This window comes from Phalangium opilio, unplaced genomic scaffold, assembly GCF_054372755.1.
Source record: "Phalangium opilio isolate 3A_F unplaced genomic scaffold, DU_Popi_V2 ptg000024l_1, whole genome shotgun sequence".
Lineage (NCBI taxonomy): Eukaryota > Metazoa > Arthropoda > Arachnida > Opiliones > Phalangiidae > Phalangium > Phalangium opilio.
Window position 1 is genome coordinate 8,146,658 of NW_028324155.1, and position 20,985 is coordinate 8,167,642.

The 20,985-nt window shown below is 39.6% G+C and overlaps 4 protein-coding genes across 6 annotated transcripts; 1 reads left to right on the forward strand and 3 right to left on the reverse strand.

Annotated features, from left to right (window-relative positions):
* Positions 1-786: 786 nt before the first annotated feature.
* Positions 787-6,682, reverse strand: LOC149692631 (organic cation transporter-like protein). Of its 2 annotated transcripts, none has more exons than XM_089868450.1 (11): positions 6,387-6,682; positions 5,536-6,303; positions 5,232-5,462; positions 4,825-5,021; positions 4,498-4,740; positions 4,280-4,417; positions 4,109-4,212; positions 3,694-3,820; positions 3,551-3,623; positions 3,069-3,468; positions 787-2,976 (listed from the first exon to the last, which is right to left on the reverse strand). In XM_089868450.1, exons 2-11 carry the CDS (start codon positions 5,869-5,871, stop codon positions 2,639-2,641), a joined length of 2,187 nt encoding a protein of 728 aa, XP_089724576.1. In that variant the 5' UTR covers positions 5,872-6,303; positions 6,387-6,682; the 3' UTR covers positions 787-2,638. The 2 variants fall into 2 exon arrangements, with proteins under 2 accessions (XP_089724576.1, XP_089724577.1); XM_089868451.1 differs by lacking the exon at positions 6,387-6,682 and having other exon boundaries at positions 5,536-6,097; positions 6,173-6,316.
* A 251-nt stretch (positions 6,683-6,933) lies between these two features.
* On the forward strand, positions 6,934-7,964 carry Gem2 (Gemin 2). The gene has a single exon (XM_089868454.1). It carries the CDS (start codon positions 7,075-7,077, stop codon positions 7,846-7,848), a length of 774 nt encoding a protein of 257 aa, XP_089724580.1. The 5' UTR covers positions 6,934-7,074; the 3' UTR covers positions 7,849-7,964.
* Positions 7,869-17,828, reverse strand: rod (kinetochore component rough deal). 2 transcript variants are annotated; one of them, XM_089868442.1, is made up of 35 exons: positions 17,640-17,828; positions 17,352-17,469; positions 17,168-17,282; positions 16,975-17,090; positions 16,850-16,913; positions 16,700-16,780; positions 16,486-16,628; positions 16,338-16,413; positions 16,205-16,269; positions 15,662-15,765; positions 15,343-15,597; positions 15,204-15,279; positions 15,049-15,141; positions 14,894-14,983; positions 14,535-14,576; positions 14,406-14,467; positions 14,186-14,291; positions 13,368-14,110; positions 13,187-13,292; positions 12,732-13,121; positions 12,563-12,667; positions 12,315-12,496; positions 11,699-12,251; positions 11,428-11,595; positions 11,194-11,364; positions 10,826-11,128; positions 10,423-10,761; positions 10,150-10,351; positions 9,695-10,077; positions 9,474-9,623; positions 9,175-9,417; positions 8,858-9,111; positions 8,250-8,367; positions 8,075-8,170; positions 7,869-7,999 (listed from the first exon to the last, which is right to left on the reverse strand). In XM_089868442.1, exons 2-35 carry the CDS (start codon positions 17,466-17,468, stop codon positions 7,961-7,963), a joined length of 6,150 nt encoding a protein of 2,049 aa, XP_089724568.1. In that variant the 5' UTR covers position 17,469; positions 17,640-17,828; the 3' UTR covers positions 7,869-7,960. The 2 variants fall into 2 exon arrangements, with proteins under 2 accessions (XP_089724568.1, XP_089724569.1); XM_089868443.1 differs by having other exon boundaries at positions 17,352-17,472.
* A 110-nt stretch (positions 17,829-17,938) lies between these two features.
* Positions 17,939-20,385, reverse strand: LOC149692634 (putative glutamate receptor). Its single transcript, XM_089868452.1, has 8 exons — positions 19,848-20,385; positions 19,641-19,752; positions 19,323-19,502; positions 19,094-19,255; positions 18,864-19,026; positions 18,590-18,807; positions 18,236-18,522; positions 17,939-18,166 (listed from the first exon to the last, which is right to left on the reverse strand). The coding sequence occupies exons 1-8, from the start codon at positions 19,850-19,852 to the stop codon at positions 17,941-17,943; spliced, it is 1,353 nt and encodes a 450-aa protein (XP_089724578.1). The 5' UTR covers positions 19,853-20,385; the 3' UTR covers positions 17,939-17,940.
* Between the last annotated feature and the right edge of the window lie 600 nt (positions 20,386-20,985).

Consider the following 20,985-nt stretch of genomic DNA (forward strand, 5'->3'; position numbering starts at 1 on the left):
CGGACTTTTAGGCTTTTGTTTCAAATACGCTGTAGGTAATTTCACACGTATTTGAAACTAAGGCCTAGAGGTCCGTGCACTCGAGCTAGAAAACTCGCGGATACTTTGAATCCCGAAGATCCTGAAGTTTTTGTCTCTTGACAGCACGCGCAAGGCTAGATTACATAGAAGCCTAGCTTTGCGCGTGCTGACAACCGATGTTGTAACAGAGTATAAACAGAATAAGCTGTCGCCCGAGATAGGGAGTTGCCGATCCTGTAGAGTGAAAACAAATTTCCTCACGCGCATTCTTTATCCATGTTTGAATCTTTAAGTCGCGAGCGCAAAAACCTTATTTTTCCCGGTTTTATGGGTTAAACTATAAGACTACATTGAAAAATGTGTTTTTCAGGTACGCGGCGTCATTATACTCTTTCAGTAGTCTGTCAACCATCGAAATTACAATTTCTTTGGTTAGAAAATTAGCCGAAAGAGTATAGAAATACTCGAGAATAAGTAGTTGCGAAAAAGCAACTTGGCTGGACGTTCTAGAAGGAAATCAATAAACAACTATTGTTGCTTAAAGTTTCTAAAAGAACGTTGCTACTCGAGAAAGATATAGATTTATCAGGAGTCGCTGAAATCTTCTAGAAACCGAGAGAAAAAACGATTTCTTAAAATAAAACGAGGCTTCCGTGTTTTTGTTTTTCCCCTTTTAAAGATTGTGTTGGGAAATTACCATCTCGAGTGTTACACGCGCGGCGTTTCTTAAACTTTCTAGAATAATTCCAAACCACTCTCGAAAAATCATTTTTGATTTTTAAATTTTAATAAAATTAAGTCTTAAAGTTAAAATTTATATTAAAAATAAATATATAAATGGAAAAATGTAAATAATTAATTATAAAACCAGTAAAAATTAAAACTTTTGTCTTTAAGCCCCTCCCCCTTTAATATATATTAATATTAATATTATATTCCCTAAAATGTTTCTTTAAATATTTTTAACAGTTTATAATATCTCTAATTTCGTTGTCTCTAAACAGACATTAATAGTTTTAACATTAGCAATTTGATAAAATATTTCCATCAGCGTAAATAGTTACTTTTCCTCTATTTATTATCTACAAAGAACGCGGCACGCTTTACCACCACCACCACCACCACCACCTGACCCCAGCGCGCCATGCTAAACAATCAAGGCTTTCTTCAAAAGTACAGAATAGATATATTGACGCCTGAAAAAACGCTTATAGACGCCGGGAAAAAAGGCGTATAGAATACTGAAAAAACCGCGTCTAGACGCCTGAAATAACGCGTATAGACGCCTGAAACATGGATTAACTAACGCTAGGGATTGTTCACTAACCGTGTTTCCCATGTAACACTGTCGCCAACTACATGTTCCGAATTATTCCTTGATTCCCCTCTTCATTCCCCCAATTTATTGGACCAAAACGGATGTAGATATAGCGCCATCTCTAGGCATAATAAATCGTTTTTGCAGATTTTAAAGATGGCGGCGCCCAATTTTAGACGGGATTTCAACTTGAAGGAGAGAGTAATGGAGTGGAAACCCCCATACCTTAAAGGGCGCCACCGGAGGCTTGCGGGGTCAAACTGTTGCGAAGCATAATGCCTAGCCCCCCGCCGCGACAGTGGCGCCACTCCCTATAGCCAAAAAGCTGAGTGTTTTCCCCCGTCCCTAAAGGCAGACTGCCTCGGGAGAGGTCCGGTTAGCCCCTTTAACCGTTGCCTTTGTACCCCCACCTACGGCACCATAGTCCTCCCATCATCCCCAGCGGTTAGGTAGGGTCGTGCCGGACGAAATTGTAAAGGACGCTCCCTCTATCTCAAAAATAGAAGCTAGTTCTCATTCAAATAAAATGGCGCTACGCGGCAGCACTTAGCAATCGCCTACGGAAGGGTAGGGGCGTGCGCGAGGTACACTGGGAGAGATACGGTGCCGCAGGTCGCCCATCATCATTTCCAATCCATCTGACTCCCTTATCCCTGATTTCAATTTTGACCTCATAGAACACGTGACATTTGGTCCAATTTTCTTATAACTTCCTGTTAGGGATAGTAGCTGCTGCTAGAGGGCGTTTGTTACATGCATGCTTCATCTTTTGGGGGGAACGAACTATCCCTAGCGTTAGTTAATCCATGCCTGAAAAAAACGCGTATAGAATACTAAAAACGCGCAGAGACGCCAGAAATAACGCCTATAGAAGCCTGAATAAAACGCGTATAGAATACTGAAAAACGCGCATAGACGCCTGAAAAGACGCCTAATTTTGTACCTTAAGTTACCGCGTAATCTTCCCCGCAATAAATCTATCTTTCAAAAGTTGATCCGACTGGCATCCATTGGTCAAATGACTATAAGCATCACGACGAAGACTCGTAGGAGCAATGGCAAAAGGACAAATAACGAACGCGCGACGAGCGCCCGTCACTTCTAAAAAACCACGCGGACGCGTTGCATTTCCCGCCCAAAAGCATTTAAAATATTTCGCGATGACATTTGTGAGTTGACTAAGGAAACAATTTCAAAACTAAGGCCTCCTTGACAAGAGAGGAGGAGAAAGAGATAAGAGTTGAGAAAATGTGACTAGAGAGAAAGACATACCGCGTCTACTTCTAAACTCATTTTGAGTTAGAAGACAGTTTCGTCCTCTTCGTAAGCGAAATTGCGTTTGGATCGAGTGAAAAACTGAAAGTCTTTGGAGACGAAACCCCCTCCTCCTCCTCCTCCCCCTCCCGAGTGATGAAGATTATGATGATGATGCGTCGACGTGGAAGAATTCGAGTGAATGGGCGAAGAACCGTGACTCTTGACAACGTTACGCGTCCGATTCGACTCCCAGACACACATCAGTTCGTCCTCCAAGTCCGTCAGTCGACATTCAGCTTCGTTTCCGACATGATCAAAGACAATTCCGCTGACTGGTTCGAAACTAGTCGTCGCGCTTTTGCGGGAAACATTGTCGTTTTCTGACAAAAAGATGCGATTAATAAATTAAACGCGCGAAAGACTTACGCGTCAAAAAAAAAAAAAAAAATAGTAAATGGGTCGTAATATTTACCATTAACCATTACACTAACGGAATTATAACTTTCGGACTGTTCCAGGCAAGCTAAGAAAGCGTCTCCTTCCACGGTGTAATCGAGTCCTTTATCGGGAGAACTTTGTCCCAAACTGTCCGAGTGCGTCAAGGCCCCCAAAGAGGAACAATTGCCATTCTTGTCCTTCTTATCCTTTTTTTCGTAAATGAATTCGTTGTCTTGCGAGTAAGGCCAACGCGGGTTCAAGGCTTTGCATCCTCCGACACCGCCACTCAGACGTTTCTTGCCTTTTTCTCGACGAGCGAAGACAAAAGGCAAGGGTGCGTCCCAGACATTGGGCAACGTCAGACTTAGAATCCCTCCCAAAATGGACAGAATTCCCCCCACCGCCACTCCTAGGAACCAATTCGATTCGCCCGCCTGCAATTCAATCAATTATACCATCTCTTTCTTAATGCGCGCGGTAACTTTCAACTTTGGGCCTTACATTTCTGGTACTTACCATTAGGTTTATGTGCGGAGTGACAATTTCGGCTATTTTGGCCCATAATAGACAAGTAGCGACGCCACTGGCTCTAATATTATTATTATGAAAATTAAGATTCGTATCGTTTTAAGAAATCAAGTATCCGGTTAAGTTAATACCGCAAGAAAGTCGGAAAATGTTTTCCAGAATGAAAAAATAGACAAGGCAGAGTAACTCGAACCAACTCTTTGCCCAAAGTGGCCGAGACATGGGACGATAGAATGATCAAATTATTGTTTTCGCGAGCTAAAAATTTTGTAAACAATCAATTAGTTATAGGTAATTGGCCATATGTCTAATCAGCGCCACTAGCGGATGGTCTGAAAACTACTCCCATAGAGTCTAGGTATATTTAAGCGGGTTTGCAGAATTTCCGTCAGATGGCGCGGCGTTCGAGCCACCTGGCGGAAATTCTGCAAACCCTCTTAAATATACCTAGTCTCTATGGGAGTAGTTCTCAGACCATCCGCTAGTGGCGCTGATTAGACATATGGCCAATTAGATAATTGGGCGACACGGGGAAGTATAACTTACAAGGCTTAAAAAGTGGCGCCACTTGAATCTCCAAAACAAAGGAACCCACGCACAAGAGTCCGCCAAAAATCAAAAGAAAAGCTTGCGCAAATTTAGGACCCAATCTGAATGACAATAAACTTATATAAATAATCTGCATGGTCAGACCATGAAGATAATTCTGGTCTTTACCTATTAATAACTAAATAGAGTAACATGATGATTCCCAAATGCGCGAATCCGCTGACGAACGACCTTAACTGTCTGCTCCTGTCTTTCATTATTATTAATTGGGGAACTTTAGTCGTATTGACCATGGCTACGACAAACCTGCAATGAAGGGAATGTTCAACTAAGTTGGGTCGCCGCGAGTATAACTATTTGAACAGGGAAAATGAAAATGCAATTACCAAACGTAAAATAATACCAAGGTGGTGGCGTTCAATTTATGATAAAAACAAACAGACTGTAGGGTCATCCTCTTTGAGGCAGTGCCCCCGACAGATCTGACGCTACTGTAGTAATCTTTCAGTTTCACTCGAAAACTGGGTGCTAAACAAACGCCATTATAATTCGCCAACCGTTCCAATTCGTTCTCCGCCTTCCCAACATTGTCACGCGCAACTTGCCACACCAGGGACGATGGAATAAGCCTATTATAGGTCAAAATTTATTCAAATTTTGGCAACTTCTTGGCAAAAGGTCAAGTTCAAGATGCTTCGAGTAAAAATGGGTACCAAAAGTAGGAGACGCAAATTAATCCTGGAACAGAGACTGCCAGTTGCAAAAACCTCCAATGATGAACAGGCCACGTTAACAATGTTAAGATCAATTCTCCAACGGCCCAAAACAAGGACAAAATTACGCAAAACTTCAACTGGTAAGGGGTGGGCAGCATTTCCAACAGAAGGACGAATGACACACACTGCACACCCTACATAATTTCTTTTAATTCCTCGAACTAGTCGTGGGGGAAATATTTTATGGTGGAATTCATAAACCCGTCGGACGCAACGCAATTTAGTACAGGCAAAGGCAGGGCGTCGTGCGCAAACGTCTGCTTTTTGCGCACGACGCCCTGCCTTTGCCTGTAGTACATTGCGTTGCGTTCGACGATAATGAATTCCACCTTTAAACAACTCACGGCTGTAAAAACTCCAATGAAAGTATAAAGGGTAGCAAAAGTGACGTAATTGGGGGAAAAATGCAAGGCAATTGAGGCGCAAGTGTTGCCAATAACAGTCACAAAGAGAATCCTCTTGCGGCCAAATTGGTCAGCCAGAGAACCAAATATTAGACAACCAAGAATGGAACCTCCACTTAGCAAAAACGGCAACAAATTTGCCAGATACTCTTTCTTACACACCAAGTCCCACTAAGGAAACGCACGAAAAACCATTTAAACAACCGTACAATGAAACTAAACAGTAAATTTAACAAGTACCGACTTCAGAGACAATGGTCCATTCTTTATCAGGTATCATATATTCCCATCCATCCGCGCAATAACGAGTTCCTTGAGCGTGATCTTTGGGATTCTTGTACATTTCGCAAGAGGAAAAGCTTTCGTCATTTTTTAAAGGTAATAAGTCTGTTAGATCAGTTCCAGTTGTAACATTTATCTGAACCAAACAGCGATGAGGCGGGGTTTCCGCGTAAAATGTTAACAAAATCTTAGGGAATATGACGGGGATTTGAATGCAACACAATAAAAAGGCGATCAGTACTTGAAATCGACCTGGTTGCCCAAATAAAAGCAAAATTTCATCTAGTTGCGATAACATGATCTCTCAAATTTTTCCCAAGAAACGCGATTTTTAAAGCGCGTTTCTGGATGTGTTACTTGTCACTAACGCCACTTAATTGTTGTTGAGCGGTTCAGAACTTTAATTATTTTGTTGAAATTAATTAACTTCATCACCGTATTTCTAACTTTTTCAAAGTGGTGACCAGGTTCGATGTATTTGAATTTGACACTGACACTTCTTTCCTTGGATTCTGGCCCATTTCCTGTGTACACGCCTTGTTAACTAACTTAATCTTTACTAAATATTATTTCATTAACGTAACTAAATATTTAAATACCGAAAATTAATTAGGTTATTTCATCCGCGGAGAGATCCGATTTCCCTATCACCATCCGTACGGTCGCCAACTTGCCAAGTCGCCCTCGCCGTCGATCTCTGTGCATTCGCCGCAGCCGCGCACCGTGGCCGCTGTCAAAAAAAAAATGCACCAAAACAAACGATTACGCAATCGTATAAAACACGTGACAACTATGACATGACCGAGGCCTAACTTGAATTAAAACATTTTTCGTTAGTAATAACGTATTAACGCGCTTTGTTGAAACCATTATTTGAAATTTAGGAAATGAGATAGTTTCGCCGATCTGATTTTGAATTTTTTTTATTGTTAATAGCCTTTGTGTGTCAGTGCGGCGGTCCCCTCATTAGATAAGGTAGCTTCAGGGGTGTGGCTCGGGTTACGATTCACGTCCAGCCAGCATGACAACATCCACCCTAAAATGACAAAGTCATATTTCTTTAATTGTTTGGATCCGTTGACCCGCGAATTTTACAGCTGCTAATTATCTTCGCTCTACGAGATTTCGATTGTTCGCGATCCATCGCCTATTCTTTCCTCTTTCCAACCCGCCCCACGTGCCGATCTCTCATTTAAAAAAAATTAAATGATTCCGCCCTAATTGACCCAATGATTGACCTTTAACCGAATAATGCCAAGGTCTGGGGGGTAAATCCGGGTGAAAACGACACCTAATCGCGCCTAGTAATTATTGCCTACCAAATAAACACCGAAAACAAAAGTTACAATTTGAAATTAGGCCTTTTTCCCGCCGTCTCGCTTCGCCATCTATTATTAGAAAACGATTACATTTCGTTTCAAGCTGCGCTTCCAGCTTTCTCGTCAAAACAGTGTTAAATTTAATTAATTGGGTATTTAATTAGTAATTACATTTAAAAACCATGCAAAGCGAGGATGAAAGTGACAATGATGACCAATTAATGCCCAAAGCCCTTCTAGTTGATGGCAATGATGAAAACTTTGACTTAAATCTTCCACCAACATCGGGAAACGAGTATTTAAGACGCGTTCAAGAAGAATATAAAAACTGTCCTAAAATTGTGGTGGCTAATATTGACACGAGTAAATTCCTAGCGAATCAAACGATCAGAGTCAAAAACTCTGAATGTTTACCAGCTCCAAATGGCTACGCTCCCACCTTAGAGTGGCAAACGAAACAAATGGCAGATTTCTCAGATATGAGACGGGAGATTTCTAGATACAAACAACGACTAAAACTAACGAATAAAAATATCATACCTCCAATAAAATTACCCTCAATCGAGGACGACATCGGTTGGTGTCAATTCTGCTTTGGAAATCCTATTCTGCCACCCGAACATCCCGATCTCTCTAAGAAAGGGAACCCTCCGTTACTGAGCATAGTTTGCTCCATGACGCAACCTTTAGTGGAAAACGTCTTAGCTTACCACGTTTCATGGATGGAGGTAACGGGATTCTCACCTCAACAGGGCAGATGGTTTTACGCGCTTTTAGCCTGTTTGGAAAAGCCATTAACACCGGAAGTTTGCTCAACATTGAGGTCCTTAGCCAGAGCCTGCGCTACTTTGAGAGCCACTTTGGCCAGCAACAAAGAACCCCTTTTAGTTCCTTTAAATTTGTTAATCTGTTTAGTTGCTAGGTATTTTGAACAAAAAGATTTGGCTGATAATTAAAAATAAATTGACACGATAGATTTTTATTGATTGCAAATAAATTTTTTATTCTTGTGAATAAATTGCGAATAACAATTTAATAAATAATTAATTAATTAATTATTAAGGCTGCTCAATTTGGTGGTCTCATTTCTTTCAATAGAGCTTCAACCTGATAATTAAATTTAATTTAAACATAGTTATTTCTATAATTTAAATTAGAAATATTAATTTTAATTTTAATTACCATTGAATATTGAACCTTCTTGTGGTTTGGCAAATGTTCTAAGAAAGATTGAAATTCTATAACGGTTTTTTCAAGTCCCTTACGTTTCACGAATTCCTAAGAAGAAGAAAATATTAATAATTAATTAAACATTTAAAATCACATAATGATTACAAAAAATTAATGAATTAATTACTTTGGCCATTTGTTTATTATCAGGTAATAAGAGGGCGGTCGCTAAGGCGGGAATCACTCCGTATTTGGCCAATTCCTTGGCCATTTCAATTAAATTAAGAGATTTTAAACAATTCGATCTGTAATAAAAAAATTAATTAGTAACAGAAGTATATAATACTTCTCTTCGAGAGAAGTGTACAAGCACAAAGCTGGGTGAGTGTAACGTCACTCTTCCCAACATCGGAACACTTAGAGCAAGGTTACTAAACCGAATCGCATACACGATAAATAGTTCCCTCACCATTACTCTATTAGCGCTTAAATATTTGGCAAGACGCATGCGCTTGTGCATTGCATTTTGTCCCACGTCAAGACAATCAAGGTTTGTGTCAACTTGATTGCTGGGGGATTTAGTGCCAAACAACTATTGAATTCACCTTACGGTGCGAGAGTTACCCATTTGTAGTTTGATAAGCGGGAAAGCAAACTAAAAGGTGAACACTGAGCCTGGGAAGAATGACGTTACATAACTAAAGCATTAAGAGGATACAGAGTTTCATCCTTCTTCTATTATCCCCTTCTGTTAGTAATCAATCTTGAACACAGGATGAGTTTAACTTTAATTACTTGGAAACAAGCGTGAAAATATATTGGGCGTCTTCTTGACTTTGACATTGTTCGATTTTGTTATTGATGACGCGCGTCCAAGCTTTGGAATAAGAGGGACTTAACCAGAAGGACGTTTGATGATTAATTCTTTCCAGAAGTCGTCGCAATTCTTCGTTCATTCGCAACGAGATCATGTTACGGAAGATCGAATCCCAAATGTCCTCGTCCCAAATTTCTTCGCGAATGCAAAGTGACGACGCCAATGACAAAGCCTAACGTACAAAAAAATTACGCATTCCGTTTCTTTCGCGACATTGTAAGACAAAAATAATTACTTTGGGGAAAGAGAAAGTGTTTGACAAGACGTTCTTAATTAAATCCCTCTTGTCCCATTCTTGGAAGACCTCTAAGGGATAGGGTAATTGTAATTCCTCCAACTGCGAAACGAAGATCAGGTCACTCAAGTATTCCCTCAGTTTTTGACGCGTTTTGCCAACGATTTGAATTGTCTCTTCTTCATTGAAAATCAGCAAGAAACACATGAGAGATTGAACCCGTTGCACGCAACTACAGTTCTCCTGAAATAGACAACATTACGCGCCTCGTAAGGATAACTAACGTTATATTTACTTACAGACTCGAATCTTTTCAGGTATTCTATCATTTGGTCCTGACATTCAATATCTCGCAATAGATTAACGCTTCTCCAAAGATTGTCAGTCCAGATTTCTCGATCGTTCGACGTAAAATCCATAGCCAATTGGTTCACGTTAAGAGTGAATGTCTGCGGACAATTAATTGATCACGCGTCTAATATTCTCAAGCGCGCGTTCAAGTACTTGAAAAAATACTTACATCGTCAATCATACCACCGTCCAGGTTGGTCCAAGGCATCCAAGTAGTTAAGAGTGACGCGTATATCTCATTCAGGTCGCAATTCACCAGTTTAGCGATTTGTTTGACGAGGGCGAAGGCCGCTTTCTTGTCAGAGACGGCCAACAGCTCGGTTTTCAATTTGTCCTCGAGAATGGCGACGATTAACTTCTCGGGATCATGCATCAATTGCGAGTAATGACTTTGAGAGAATCCGTATTTCTTCAAAAGTAATTCCAATGATACGTTTTTGTACAAGTTTCGACTTTGTTTTGCGCATTCGATCAACTTAGGGTTGCCCGTCTTCTGACCAGACCTTTCCGACAAGGTGGCCAATGACCGAGTCAATTGCACCTTGGTTTCGCCTTATAAAACAAACATTAAAATAATTAATATATTAAACAAAGGAGATACTTAATTTTGAGTCACTTAATTACACGACGGAATTTTATTAATTATCCAAGAGACTAGCTTGAAGGCCATATCAAAGTCGTCGATGTCCATGACGAGCGTTCCGACGCGTTGGATGAACTCGACGTCAGCCGTTTCCCCAAGTAATTCTTCGCCCTTTGGTTGACGCGATAACCATTTTATCGTGTCATTTTTAAGAGCACGAATTTTCACTTGGTCAGTGCGTAACTTAAGTTAAAAACCCCGAAATTAAATCAATTAAGTATTTAGTCGGCTTTAAATTAATTTAATTCTCTTACGGAAAAGATGGTGGCAACCAAAAGCCATTCTCCCACATTTTCGGGGAATAATTCCGGGTCAATAATCTTCAGGATTTTATCGGAACTTTGAGATAGCAAATGGAATGGTAATCGAAGCGAGGCCAGATCTGGAAGTTGATCGTCATCGGGATGATTTCGAAGCCAAGTTTCGCTCTCGATTTCTGTTGGAGGACTGACTCTGACGTATCGTTCTAAAAACGCCAGAATTGTCGAGTTTTTTTCCCAATTTTGACGGACAATCTTAGGATGGTCTGCTAAAGAACACTGAATGACGCTTTGACAAATGAAATTCAAAGCTTCGTAGCAATAACTATTAACCTGAAATGATTCATTGTCAAAAAAACAATTAACGAGTCCCTAGCTGAAGTCCTCTGAGACTTACCAATGGGAATATTTCGATTAAGACGTCAAGGATAGCGTTCTTATCAGCGACGCAATTGACGATTGTTTGACATTTCGTCAAAAGTTCTTGGAGTTTTGTCGTCTCAGTCTCATTCGGAATACGTTGTACTCCCCATAGTTGTACCAGGTCGCTTTGAATCAAGTATTTCAAGTAATGGAAGAAGATTTGATCCTTATTCTGGTTGAAATCTGAACAGAATAACGCCAACTGTCTCAACTCCAGCGCGGGACATTTCATCAAATCCGCCAGAATTAGAGAGGAGTTCTCTTCATTGGGAACATCCTTCATTTGACCAATGAATTAGCCACGAGTGAACAATTTAAGATCATAAAATAAGAATTAGGCACCTTGCAGTTTATTTTAAGTTTGTTGAGGTCTTCGAGCCAACAGGCATTACGATAGATGGTACCCGCTTTCGTCGATAAACTCTGGTTTTTCATTTCCATCCCGAATTTGAAACATATGACGCTAAAGGACTTTAGTCTAGAGTGGTCTTTGGCGTAACGTTGCATGACGCGCTAAATGAATAGATTGCACTAGTACCTGAGCCCCTTTGTCTTACCATCAACCCTGGACCTTACCTTAATAAGTTGCAGCGCATCGTCTCGAGTCAAAACGGTCAAGACGCCGAGTCCCGCGGAATAATCGCAATGACCTTGACTAACTATTTTATGGATCAAGGAGGCGCAAACTTCTTTCAAAGCCGATTTGAACTCGGAATTGACGTCTTTCAAGGCCGACAGCTCTTTCTAACAAAGTAACCATACAGGCGTGTCAAATTACAAATGAGAGCGACTACTTTTCCAACCAGTGGTTCCCATTTTGTAGCAGACAGTGAACTAGAGAACTAACCGGATCGAAATCTTTGCGGGGCTCATTTTCGAGGGTCCTGGCGACGAAGTTGGTTTGCAAGAAGACAAAAAGCGAGAGGGCCATTTGGTCTTGCGCTTTCGAGCGAAGTTTCAACAGGATGTTCCTAGACAAAGCGAATAAGCGCAGAAGAGTCGATAAATCGACGCGTTTCGAAGTAAAGTTCGAAACGGTGAGACATTCCAGGAAATTAGGCAAGATATCCTTGACGGAAATGGCCAATCCTTGATCTCGGTAAATCTTCGAGAACTTCCAAACGTTGTATTTGTCCAAAGGCTGGGGAACTTGTCCGCGACGACAGGCCAAGCGAGTGTCCAGGGCGTAAAGGGATACCAAAGCCGACGTCCATTGACACAGATGAATGCATTCCATCATCAAATAGTCCTGGCAATCCACCAGTAATTGGCAACTAACCGCGTGCAAGTCGGCCACAATGCCTGCCACATTATCAGTGGCGAAAAGTTCTTTACTGCTCAAGAGACGCTTCAAGACTTGGAAAATGACTTTGTCCGGACAATTAGATTTAACCACATCCCTAACATAGAGATACTGGCCACAATTAAAATCCACCCGATTCCCGCTAACAATTACAACATACGTGATTAAAAGTTTCGCTTGATCTACGTGGCTTCTTAAAATCAATCTCTCAATGAGATCACCATAAACCAGGCCTTTGGGCAGAGACAGAACGTCACCCAAGCGAACTAAGCTTTCTACCAAGGATTTCTCGGCCGACCTTGCCTCCTTAACTTTGCGTTCACCCTCCGACAAACGAACTCCCTAATATACCATCAACTTAAGAACCAAGGACCGCAATTACGAGTATGATAAAAGACAAAAATAAACCTGAGGTAACTGTGGTCTGCCTTCATTAGCGATAGAGGAATATAACTTCCACTTGTCTTCCTGGGTGATGGCCATGTTTTCCGCCTCGAAACAGTTAAACTCCGTCTAAAGCGAAGATTTAATTACTTACTTAAGTTTCGCGAGTCTAGAGCGCCGATTCTCTAGGTACCTGAAGGCTGTAGACTTGTTTCGCGAGCTGAAACGATATTTCCCAGTCGGGGTCATTGGGTTTCAACTTGAGCAACCGGGAGGTGACGCGAGTGGCTACGAATGAAGCGTTAACCAAATAGTCGTAATGACCCATGGCAATTTGAATATCCGAATGTTGTAGTATCGATTCGCAAAAGTTGTAAATTCTGGGTCCGCAATCGATAGAATCCTCGGCCGATAAATCCGAGTACAAGTCTATTAATCGGGATATTTCTCGCCGATCAAGTAGAATGACCGCGTATCTCAGGTAACAGTCGCTTCGGCGCAACTCCGGGTACCATTCTACAACTTGCAGGGAGTCAACCAAAACGTCATCTTGACTTTGAGTCAAAATGAAGAACATCAAAGACTGTAGGGAGAGTTTGAGGATATTCAAATCATCAGCTATTAGGAATACTATCGTCGCCGTCTTACGTAAGCTTTATCGCTGGCGCAGTTATAGTTGAAACTGGTTAAACGATACTTGATTAAGATCCTTTTAAGATTGGCTCGTTGAACTTCGATTTCGGCGTGCTTTGATCTGAGGAAAGTAAAGTAACGCGTCCATACCTTCCCGAGTAGACCAAAGAAAGTGAAATCTATATTATATACTCACAACGCCGGCTCTCGCGCGCATTTTTGGGCGAACTCCCGAATTGACTGACTCCAAGGGACAGGAGCGTGTCCTAATATTAACTTGACGGCTTGGGTTCGAGACTCGGACTTCCTAATGAAGTGGACCACCTTGAGGGCGGCGTATTCCCAAGGAGCTTCCGTGTGATACCACCAGGGAACGCTCTGACTTCTAACGCAATCGGCGATGAACGCCAACAAGACTCGCTCCTCCATCAACTCGTGGTCTTTGAAGAAGTTTGGCAAGAAACCCTTCATTCCATTTTCCAGTTTATTTCCCTTGACCAAGAGATCCAGGATGACGAAAGCCACTTGCGTTTTGTCCGACATACAATATTGTTGCGTCGACAAGAAACATCCGTAATTGGAACGGAGAGTCGACAATTCCTCCAGGCTTTTCAGCAACGCGTTCAGTTGCCGAAATTGGTCCTTGCGTAGCGCCACTCGATGGTACTTATCACTGACCAGGGAACAAGTTTCCGCGAAGACCGAGAGTAATTTCAGGCTGTTCGAAGGCCAGTCACTTTCCTCGGCCACTTCGTACAGTTTGGCCCTTTTTAAGATCCATTCGCAAATGTAATCCACTGAATCGGGAAATTTGAGAAAAACCGGTTGCAAAAACGATTCCTTCAGGAATGACATCAAATCATTCGATTGTACAACAACGGGAATCGAATCCAATATAACTTCCACAAAATCCTGATTTTCCTCTGACAAGATTTCATTCTGCGTCAAAGAAAAGACCCCCCCAAATATTATTCCCTAGATTTAAAAAGAAAAATTAATATTTCAGTCATTTACGTAATGTCTGCTCCATAGAAAAAAGGCTTGACTAATTTCATTTGATTTTAAAAATGACACAAATAAAGACGAGACACTTTTCTTGCAAAAATCAAACCAAGAATTCCTGTAATCGCAATTAGCAAGTTTAAGCGAATTAACTTAATCGCATTTAGTTTTATGGTAATAAATTTAAGCGCGGGTAGTTTACTTTAATCACAATTACTTTGATCGCACTTACCATTTTTCGGGGTCGGGATTTAATACCAAAAATGTATTCAGTTTTTCCTCATTTTGCGAAATCTAATTAAATTTAATTCTATAGATTCTATTAAATTAATTTGTAGCAAAATTAAGCAATTAAACTAACGGGTTTCTGGAAATTCGCGACTACCTCGGGGAAATCTCCAAGCTGAAATCGTTAAATTCAATTAAGAAACAATTAATTAATTAATTAACTAATTAGCCTTATTCCTAATCAGCGCCACCTACCCATAGCGGCTACTTTGAGAACTACTGTAATCGACAAGCCAACCAGATGCCGCTAAAATCTGGTGACGTCATTTTTGGTAAGACCCCGAGAATGCCCGTCAGTGACGTAACCAGATTTTAGCGACATATCTGATTGGCTTGACGATTACAGTAGTTCTCAAAGTCGCCGCTATGGGTAGGTGGCGCTGATCAGGAATAAGGCTAATTGGAATTAAATAAAATTATATTTCTTATTACAACTTGTAGACAAATTTGAAACATTTCTCTCGTTAATTCCTGATTGGGAAGTCGAATTTTTAGCGCGAATTCAGAGACAAATTGCGCATCCTAAATTAACCAAATTTATCGAGGATAATTAATTAATATATTTAATATTATTTAATTAATTTTACTTTAATTTTAATTAAACGTCGCTTGATCGTTTCCAAAATTTCTCCCGAAATATCTTCAGAGGCCAGATAAGTCACCTCGGCTTTAAAAACGCTCTAAAAATTAATTAAAATTAGCGTTATTAAGTTAAACTCGATGAATATTAATTAACATTTACTTGTAGATCTAAATTAAATTGTCTCGCAAAAGTTTCAGCTTCGCGAAATCGTCGTTTTTGAATTAATTTTTGCAATCTGCGACAAATTAAAATTTAGTTTTCGGGGAAGAGACATAGATAGGTTTGATGTAATTGATACCTCATTTGAGGTTGAGCTTCGCAAATTTGACGTATTTTAATAACGTCAATGTTTTCATTAAATTTCGAGGAAATTCCTTCAACAAAATTAAGTAGGCCATCTTCATTGTTAAGGGGGTCGGACAAACGACAAAAATTCGATACTTTAACTTTATAACAATTTTTTAGAGACGGGAAATCTTTGTAAACAATTTCGAACAAATCATCGTCTCTTTCCAATAAAAAAACCAATTTTCGTTGGGATACCACGCGACTCCTAATTAAGTATCGAAAGTTAACTAATTAATGCTGAATTAATTAGTTAATTTAGGTTTAAGTACCGATTGCCGGGACTACTTTCCAGCATTGTAAAATCAATTATTTTCCCAGAGTTCCAATTTTGGATGACACTTAATGTATCGCGACAAAGCGTCAGGAAATTTCCCTGCAAATTTTTTATTTCGGCAAGAAATCAATGAATGAATCTGATTGATGCAAGCAGAAGTGAGATGAGACCAGAAGTACTGAGCTAACGAAATTCTTCACTCGGCGAAAGTGAATATTCTTGATAACACAAGAACGGTTGGCCCTCTGGTGGCGGTTTCAGAATTTCCCCTTCAAAACGTGAGACGCTCGCGGTGGTAGACGGCCGAACTAGATTCAAGCACCCGCCTCCATGTTCCGCCGCTTTAGGTTGAGGGGAAGGGGGTAAGAAATGTTTTTGGAACTCGACCAATTTTTTTCTCTCTAGCGTAGGCTCGATTGAAGCGGCGTAAAATCCTCAAATTTGTTCACTAATGCCAGGATCTACTATCAATGCTAGAGCCCTTCACTTCTAGTCTCATCTCACTTCTGATGCAAGTCGAGAGCTAGGTAACCCTTACTTGATTATCAATAGCAAAAATATATCTTCCATCATTAGAAAAACGGGCTTTTTTGACACTGGTATCTACGGTACTCGGAATATTTTAGAATTTTATATCTTAAATAAATTATTATTCATATATTATTTAATACATGGCTCAAACTGATGCACATAATCCTCGATTTTATCCTCGGCAATATTGCAGCCAATAATATATTGTCCCGATCCCTTTAAAAATGATTTAATTAAACCTTAATTATTCAAGGGGGGATCGAGGGAGGGCTGGGGAGTGAGACCTACGTAGCAGTTTAAAGAGGATTCGCATTCAGAAAAAAATAATCCTTTGGCAAGACTGTTCTCGTAAATTTCATACAGTTCTAAACTTTGAAATTGCTCTGTACAAAATTTCTTTTTAACCTCCAACAAATTTTCAGTTGAAAAAGCTATAAATTTAATTAAGTCAATGCTATAATTGTCTTGAAAGTTGAAACTATTAAGCGTAGCCTATTAATACCAGTTTTCAAAGAGTTCAAGTCGATTTTCTTAAAGCAATGTATTTTTTGTCTGATTGTCAAGACGGCAACTTCGAAAAAACCTAAATAACATTTATTTTAATTTAATTTAATTTAAAACTAATCATTCTAAACATTTCAGCTTCATCTACCTTCATTCGTGTAGCAAATAATATCAAAAAAACTTCCTTTATCTTCAACCGGTTTTGTTAACTCCTAAATATATTTAATTTTAATTGAAGTGCTCTGGGAATTTTACTAAAAAATATTTCCAGACCTGACGAATTAATCTTTTTTGACTATCAATATGTTGAATGCTAATATGACCACTTTTTTCTCCGACAAAAAGCAATTCTGAATCTTCAGTAATTGCCACACATTCAACTAATGATTCTATTTAATTATAAATTACGTTTTTAAGCCTTAGCGTGTTTATTTTTATATTAAAATTAAATTGATTCAAATTCTACCAAATTCAACTGAGAGGCAAACTTCATTAGAGTTTTTAAAGATGGTAACCAAGTTATTAGTGACTATGACAGTTTTGTCAATAGAATTTTTAATTATTATATTAGGACGACCAATCTAATAAATGCAATGTCAATATGACGGATTACCTAACCATGATTTTTCCCATCTATTAAATTATCTTACATGATCTTGGCTAGAAAATTTGGCAACAGTAATTGCTTCATAAAGCCCTTGATTAGGACCTTGTTGAAAAAAGGCTGTCGTCTCCTCATCGCAACAACTTAAATCTAAACTCCACATTCTTCTTCGTTAAATCAATAAATTGGTTTGATTAATATTACGCGTTTAAAACCAGTTAGGATAGAAAACATTGGTTCACGTGTTAGGAGGTATTCCCGCCAAAATTCATAATTTCATGCCAAAAAAAAAGCCATAACTTTCATAGGCCTTGGCCATAAAATGTTTACTTACACAATTCAGCTGTTAACTTCGTCTAGATTCCAAAGGTTTGGTTTTAAAATAAACTTCAGGAGACCGCAATTATGTTTCGAGTCATTAACGACACGTTATGAACTTAATTATTTTATTAAATACACGATGAAGGCGTTTGCCACTGAAACTACGCGGCAAAAAGTAACCGGGGCCGAAAGCGAATAGGAAATAGGGGAACTGTCACGTGACAAATAGCGGGTTTTTTTGAAATTCACAATGCCAAGCAATGCCGTGTGCATTTACTTTACTACTATTAATCATATATTGACTAAAATTGGACTTAGAAGCGATTTTTACGAGCATTTCGGGCGTGAATTAGTTCGCCTAAAAGAGCAAAACAGGAAATCAATAGACAAAACATCCACAAATAGAAAATCCCTTCAAAGTCTTCAAAATTCATAGTTTTCTCTCCTCTTTCTTCGTTCGCAGCGATGCATTTAGCCCAACCACGGTACATTTCACTCAACCAGACGGACATGAGACCAGACTCGGAAAGACGGTAGATTCTGGTCCGCAAATTAAGACAATAATCATAAGAATAGTTAATTCAATACAAGCTCGCTTTATCCAAATACCCGTCATCGATTCCTGCCTTGAAGCTCGCGGGCAAACGATGATTCATGGCCAGATATATATAGTAGGGTATAACCGTTTCCTTGGCATCGTAGAACATTCCCCTTTGGGAACTGGCGCAACGTTTCCCCAAATAGTACTGCATAGTTGAACCTTCGGCCAGCAAGACAATTTTCCCATTGACAACCTGTTCCAGGTTCTCGTCGGCGTAAAATGATCTCGAACTGACGTAGCCATCCGATTCGATGACTATCTTATTTACCTTCATTAGCGATTCTTGTCTCGAACTCTACATTTTACAAAGAGTGTTATTCAATGAAATAAACACTAGTATAAGATTTAAATAATGTAGGAACCCTCAATAAATGCTCGAAGATGGAGCCTTTAAAGACTAGAATGCGAGTACGCTTCACTCTGGACAAGTCGTGAATGTTGTCAATGCGTGGCGGATCCGCTTGAACCATCAAGCTACTTTTAAATTGTCCCATGAAAGCGTTCATCAAGGTCAGGACCGAAAGACACCAGATCATCAAAGAAAAGCGCGAGACGTCCCTTTTGGGGTCACGTTGGGTACCTATCCTTATGGCAAGAGACCGGTCAAGCGAGTTCGGGAAAGAGGACACTGGTTACCTTCTAAGAAAAGAGCAGCCAGGTAGTCCATTATTGTCGTCATCATGTGATAGGACAAAGATTCCACGTCGTGACGAATCCCCTCAATTTTGTTCAATGTCCTCTCGGCAAAAACCGAAACAATGGACAGTATGATTAAGGCCAAGAAGGTGAGCAACCAAAGCTGAATGTAAGGGTTGCCGTTTTAGCTCTACAATTGACCCTTATCAACTATACTCGGAAGCAATTACTTCAAGGTCAAACGTCATTATTATCCCGAAGAGGTTCTTGGGAATCTCGGTTTCCCTTCCGGATATAATATGCAAATGAGAAGTGTAATAAGGAGCGCTGAAATGGCTCACTTCCATTCGAACATGGTTGGCCGAACTTGGAATTATGATCATGTCACTCGTCTGTCAAGATAAGTATTCGCTGGAGTTCCGCTACTACAAAAGTGATGGGTGCATCTGCGAGACTTACGTTACGTTGGAACATTCCAAAGAAGCCGTCCCAAGACCCATCTTCCTTTTTAGAACCCCAGTGACCCGACCTAGCCACGAACTTGTGAGTAAAGTTTAAAGAGGTTGAAAAATAGTCTAGCATCTTGGCGGCGACGCCCGTCAATCTACCATCTCGGTCCTCATTGAGCCACGGAAGAATCTGCGTCCCAGCGAGGACAGTTTGTTTGTAACGACATTGAATGAATTTCGAGTCAACAGAGGGAATGACGGGATGATAAAACATCACCATATTCCCTCAGATGTCCCAAATATTTCCAATGGAGAATAAAAACGTTACGTTTAACATGCAGAGTCTTAGTTCCTTGACGCCGGTATTGTAAGGCATCGTTCTCTTTTTGAGAGCTACCTTAGTTGCCGAAAGAGTGTCCAGTTGTCTCAAAGTTTCACCTCTGACGGAAAGAGTGTTTCGTCTTTAATAGGCTTTAAGGGGCAATTTTCTCGAAAAACAAACACTGGCCATACGAATTTTTCTTTCCAAAATTACCCCATTTTAGAAAAGAAAATAAAAACTGTCCATGTCCGCAAACAGAAGCCACAAAATGCCGACTTAAGACACCCTCCGCCTAAGCTAATAAACCCTTCAGATGAGAGCCTGTCCGTACTTCAAGAACTTGAAAACAAAAGCACCATAATTCCGTCTGAATAGAATATTTGAATACCATTTATTTGTTTGGAGCTGAAAAGTAATTTTGCCTTCGAAAACCCATAATCTACCTTGAGAAAAAAAAATTCAATTTATGCCTTTTTATGATAATATTATTATTGATGATATCCCCGATGAGAAAAAAGGTCCTAAGTTTCCTTGAGTAAATAAAACATAATTTGGGGAGAACAGTTTACTTAAACCTACAATATTTGCCTGAATATTTTTGAAAACAAAACGGGTTTGTTTTCAAATGAAAGGGTGGCTAGTATAAATAAACGGTAGTACGGTCGTACGCCCGCGAGGGGCTACTCACTTACTCACTCGGTGTTAGTGGCGAAATTATTACCAGGGACGCTGTGTATGTGATGACGCCTAAAATATGATAGTGCTAAGGATTATTGGGAATGTAACAGTGAATAGCCCCTCGCTGGCTTACAATCTTAGAAGGGATGAAAAGAGTTAAGACTAAAATGGTTAATACTTGTCGCTTATCTTTAAAGATGAAAAGTAGCGTATCGATTGTTTTCTTCCTTTGTTTTGTTGTTTTGTTTTTGTATTTATTTTTCTGAAATTCAGCCACAATGTCAAGCGGTGGAAAAAAGATAAATTCCAGCAAATATACTGCGTTTTGTTTGTTTTTCATTACGGTTTGTATTTTTGTATGTAATAATCATAATAATTATTGTATATATATATACACACTTACGGCAGTTACTTCAAGCACACCAAAGTAAACATTAAATTCATCTTTTTGTTTTTGTTTTTTTTTCCAAATTTTTTTCTTTGTATCGATTAAGATCATTTAACTATAATATTTAATTCCTAAACAAACTAATTTTTTTTTTCATAGAAGACGATTTGTTTTGGGATGGGCTGAGGAAATTTTTTTACGTAGATTGCCTTAGTTTTTTTTTTTTTTGGATTTCAGACGTTTATATATAAATGCACACTTAACTGGTCATTAAATTTCATTTAA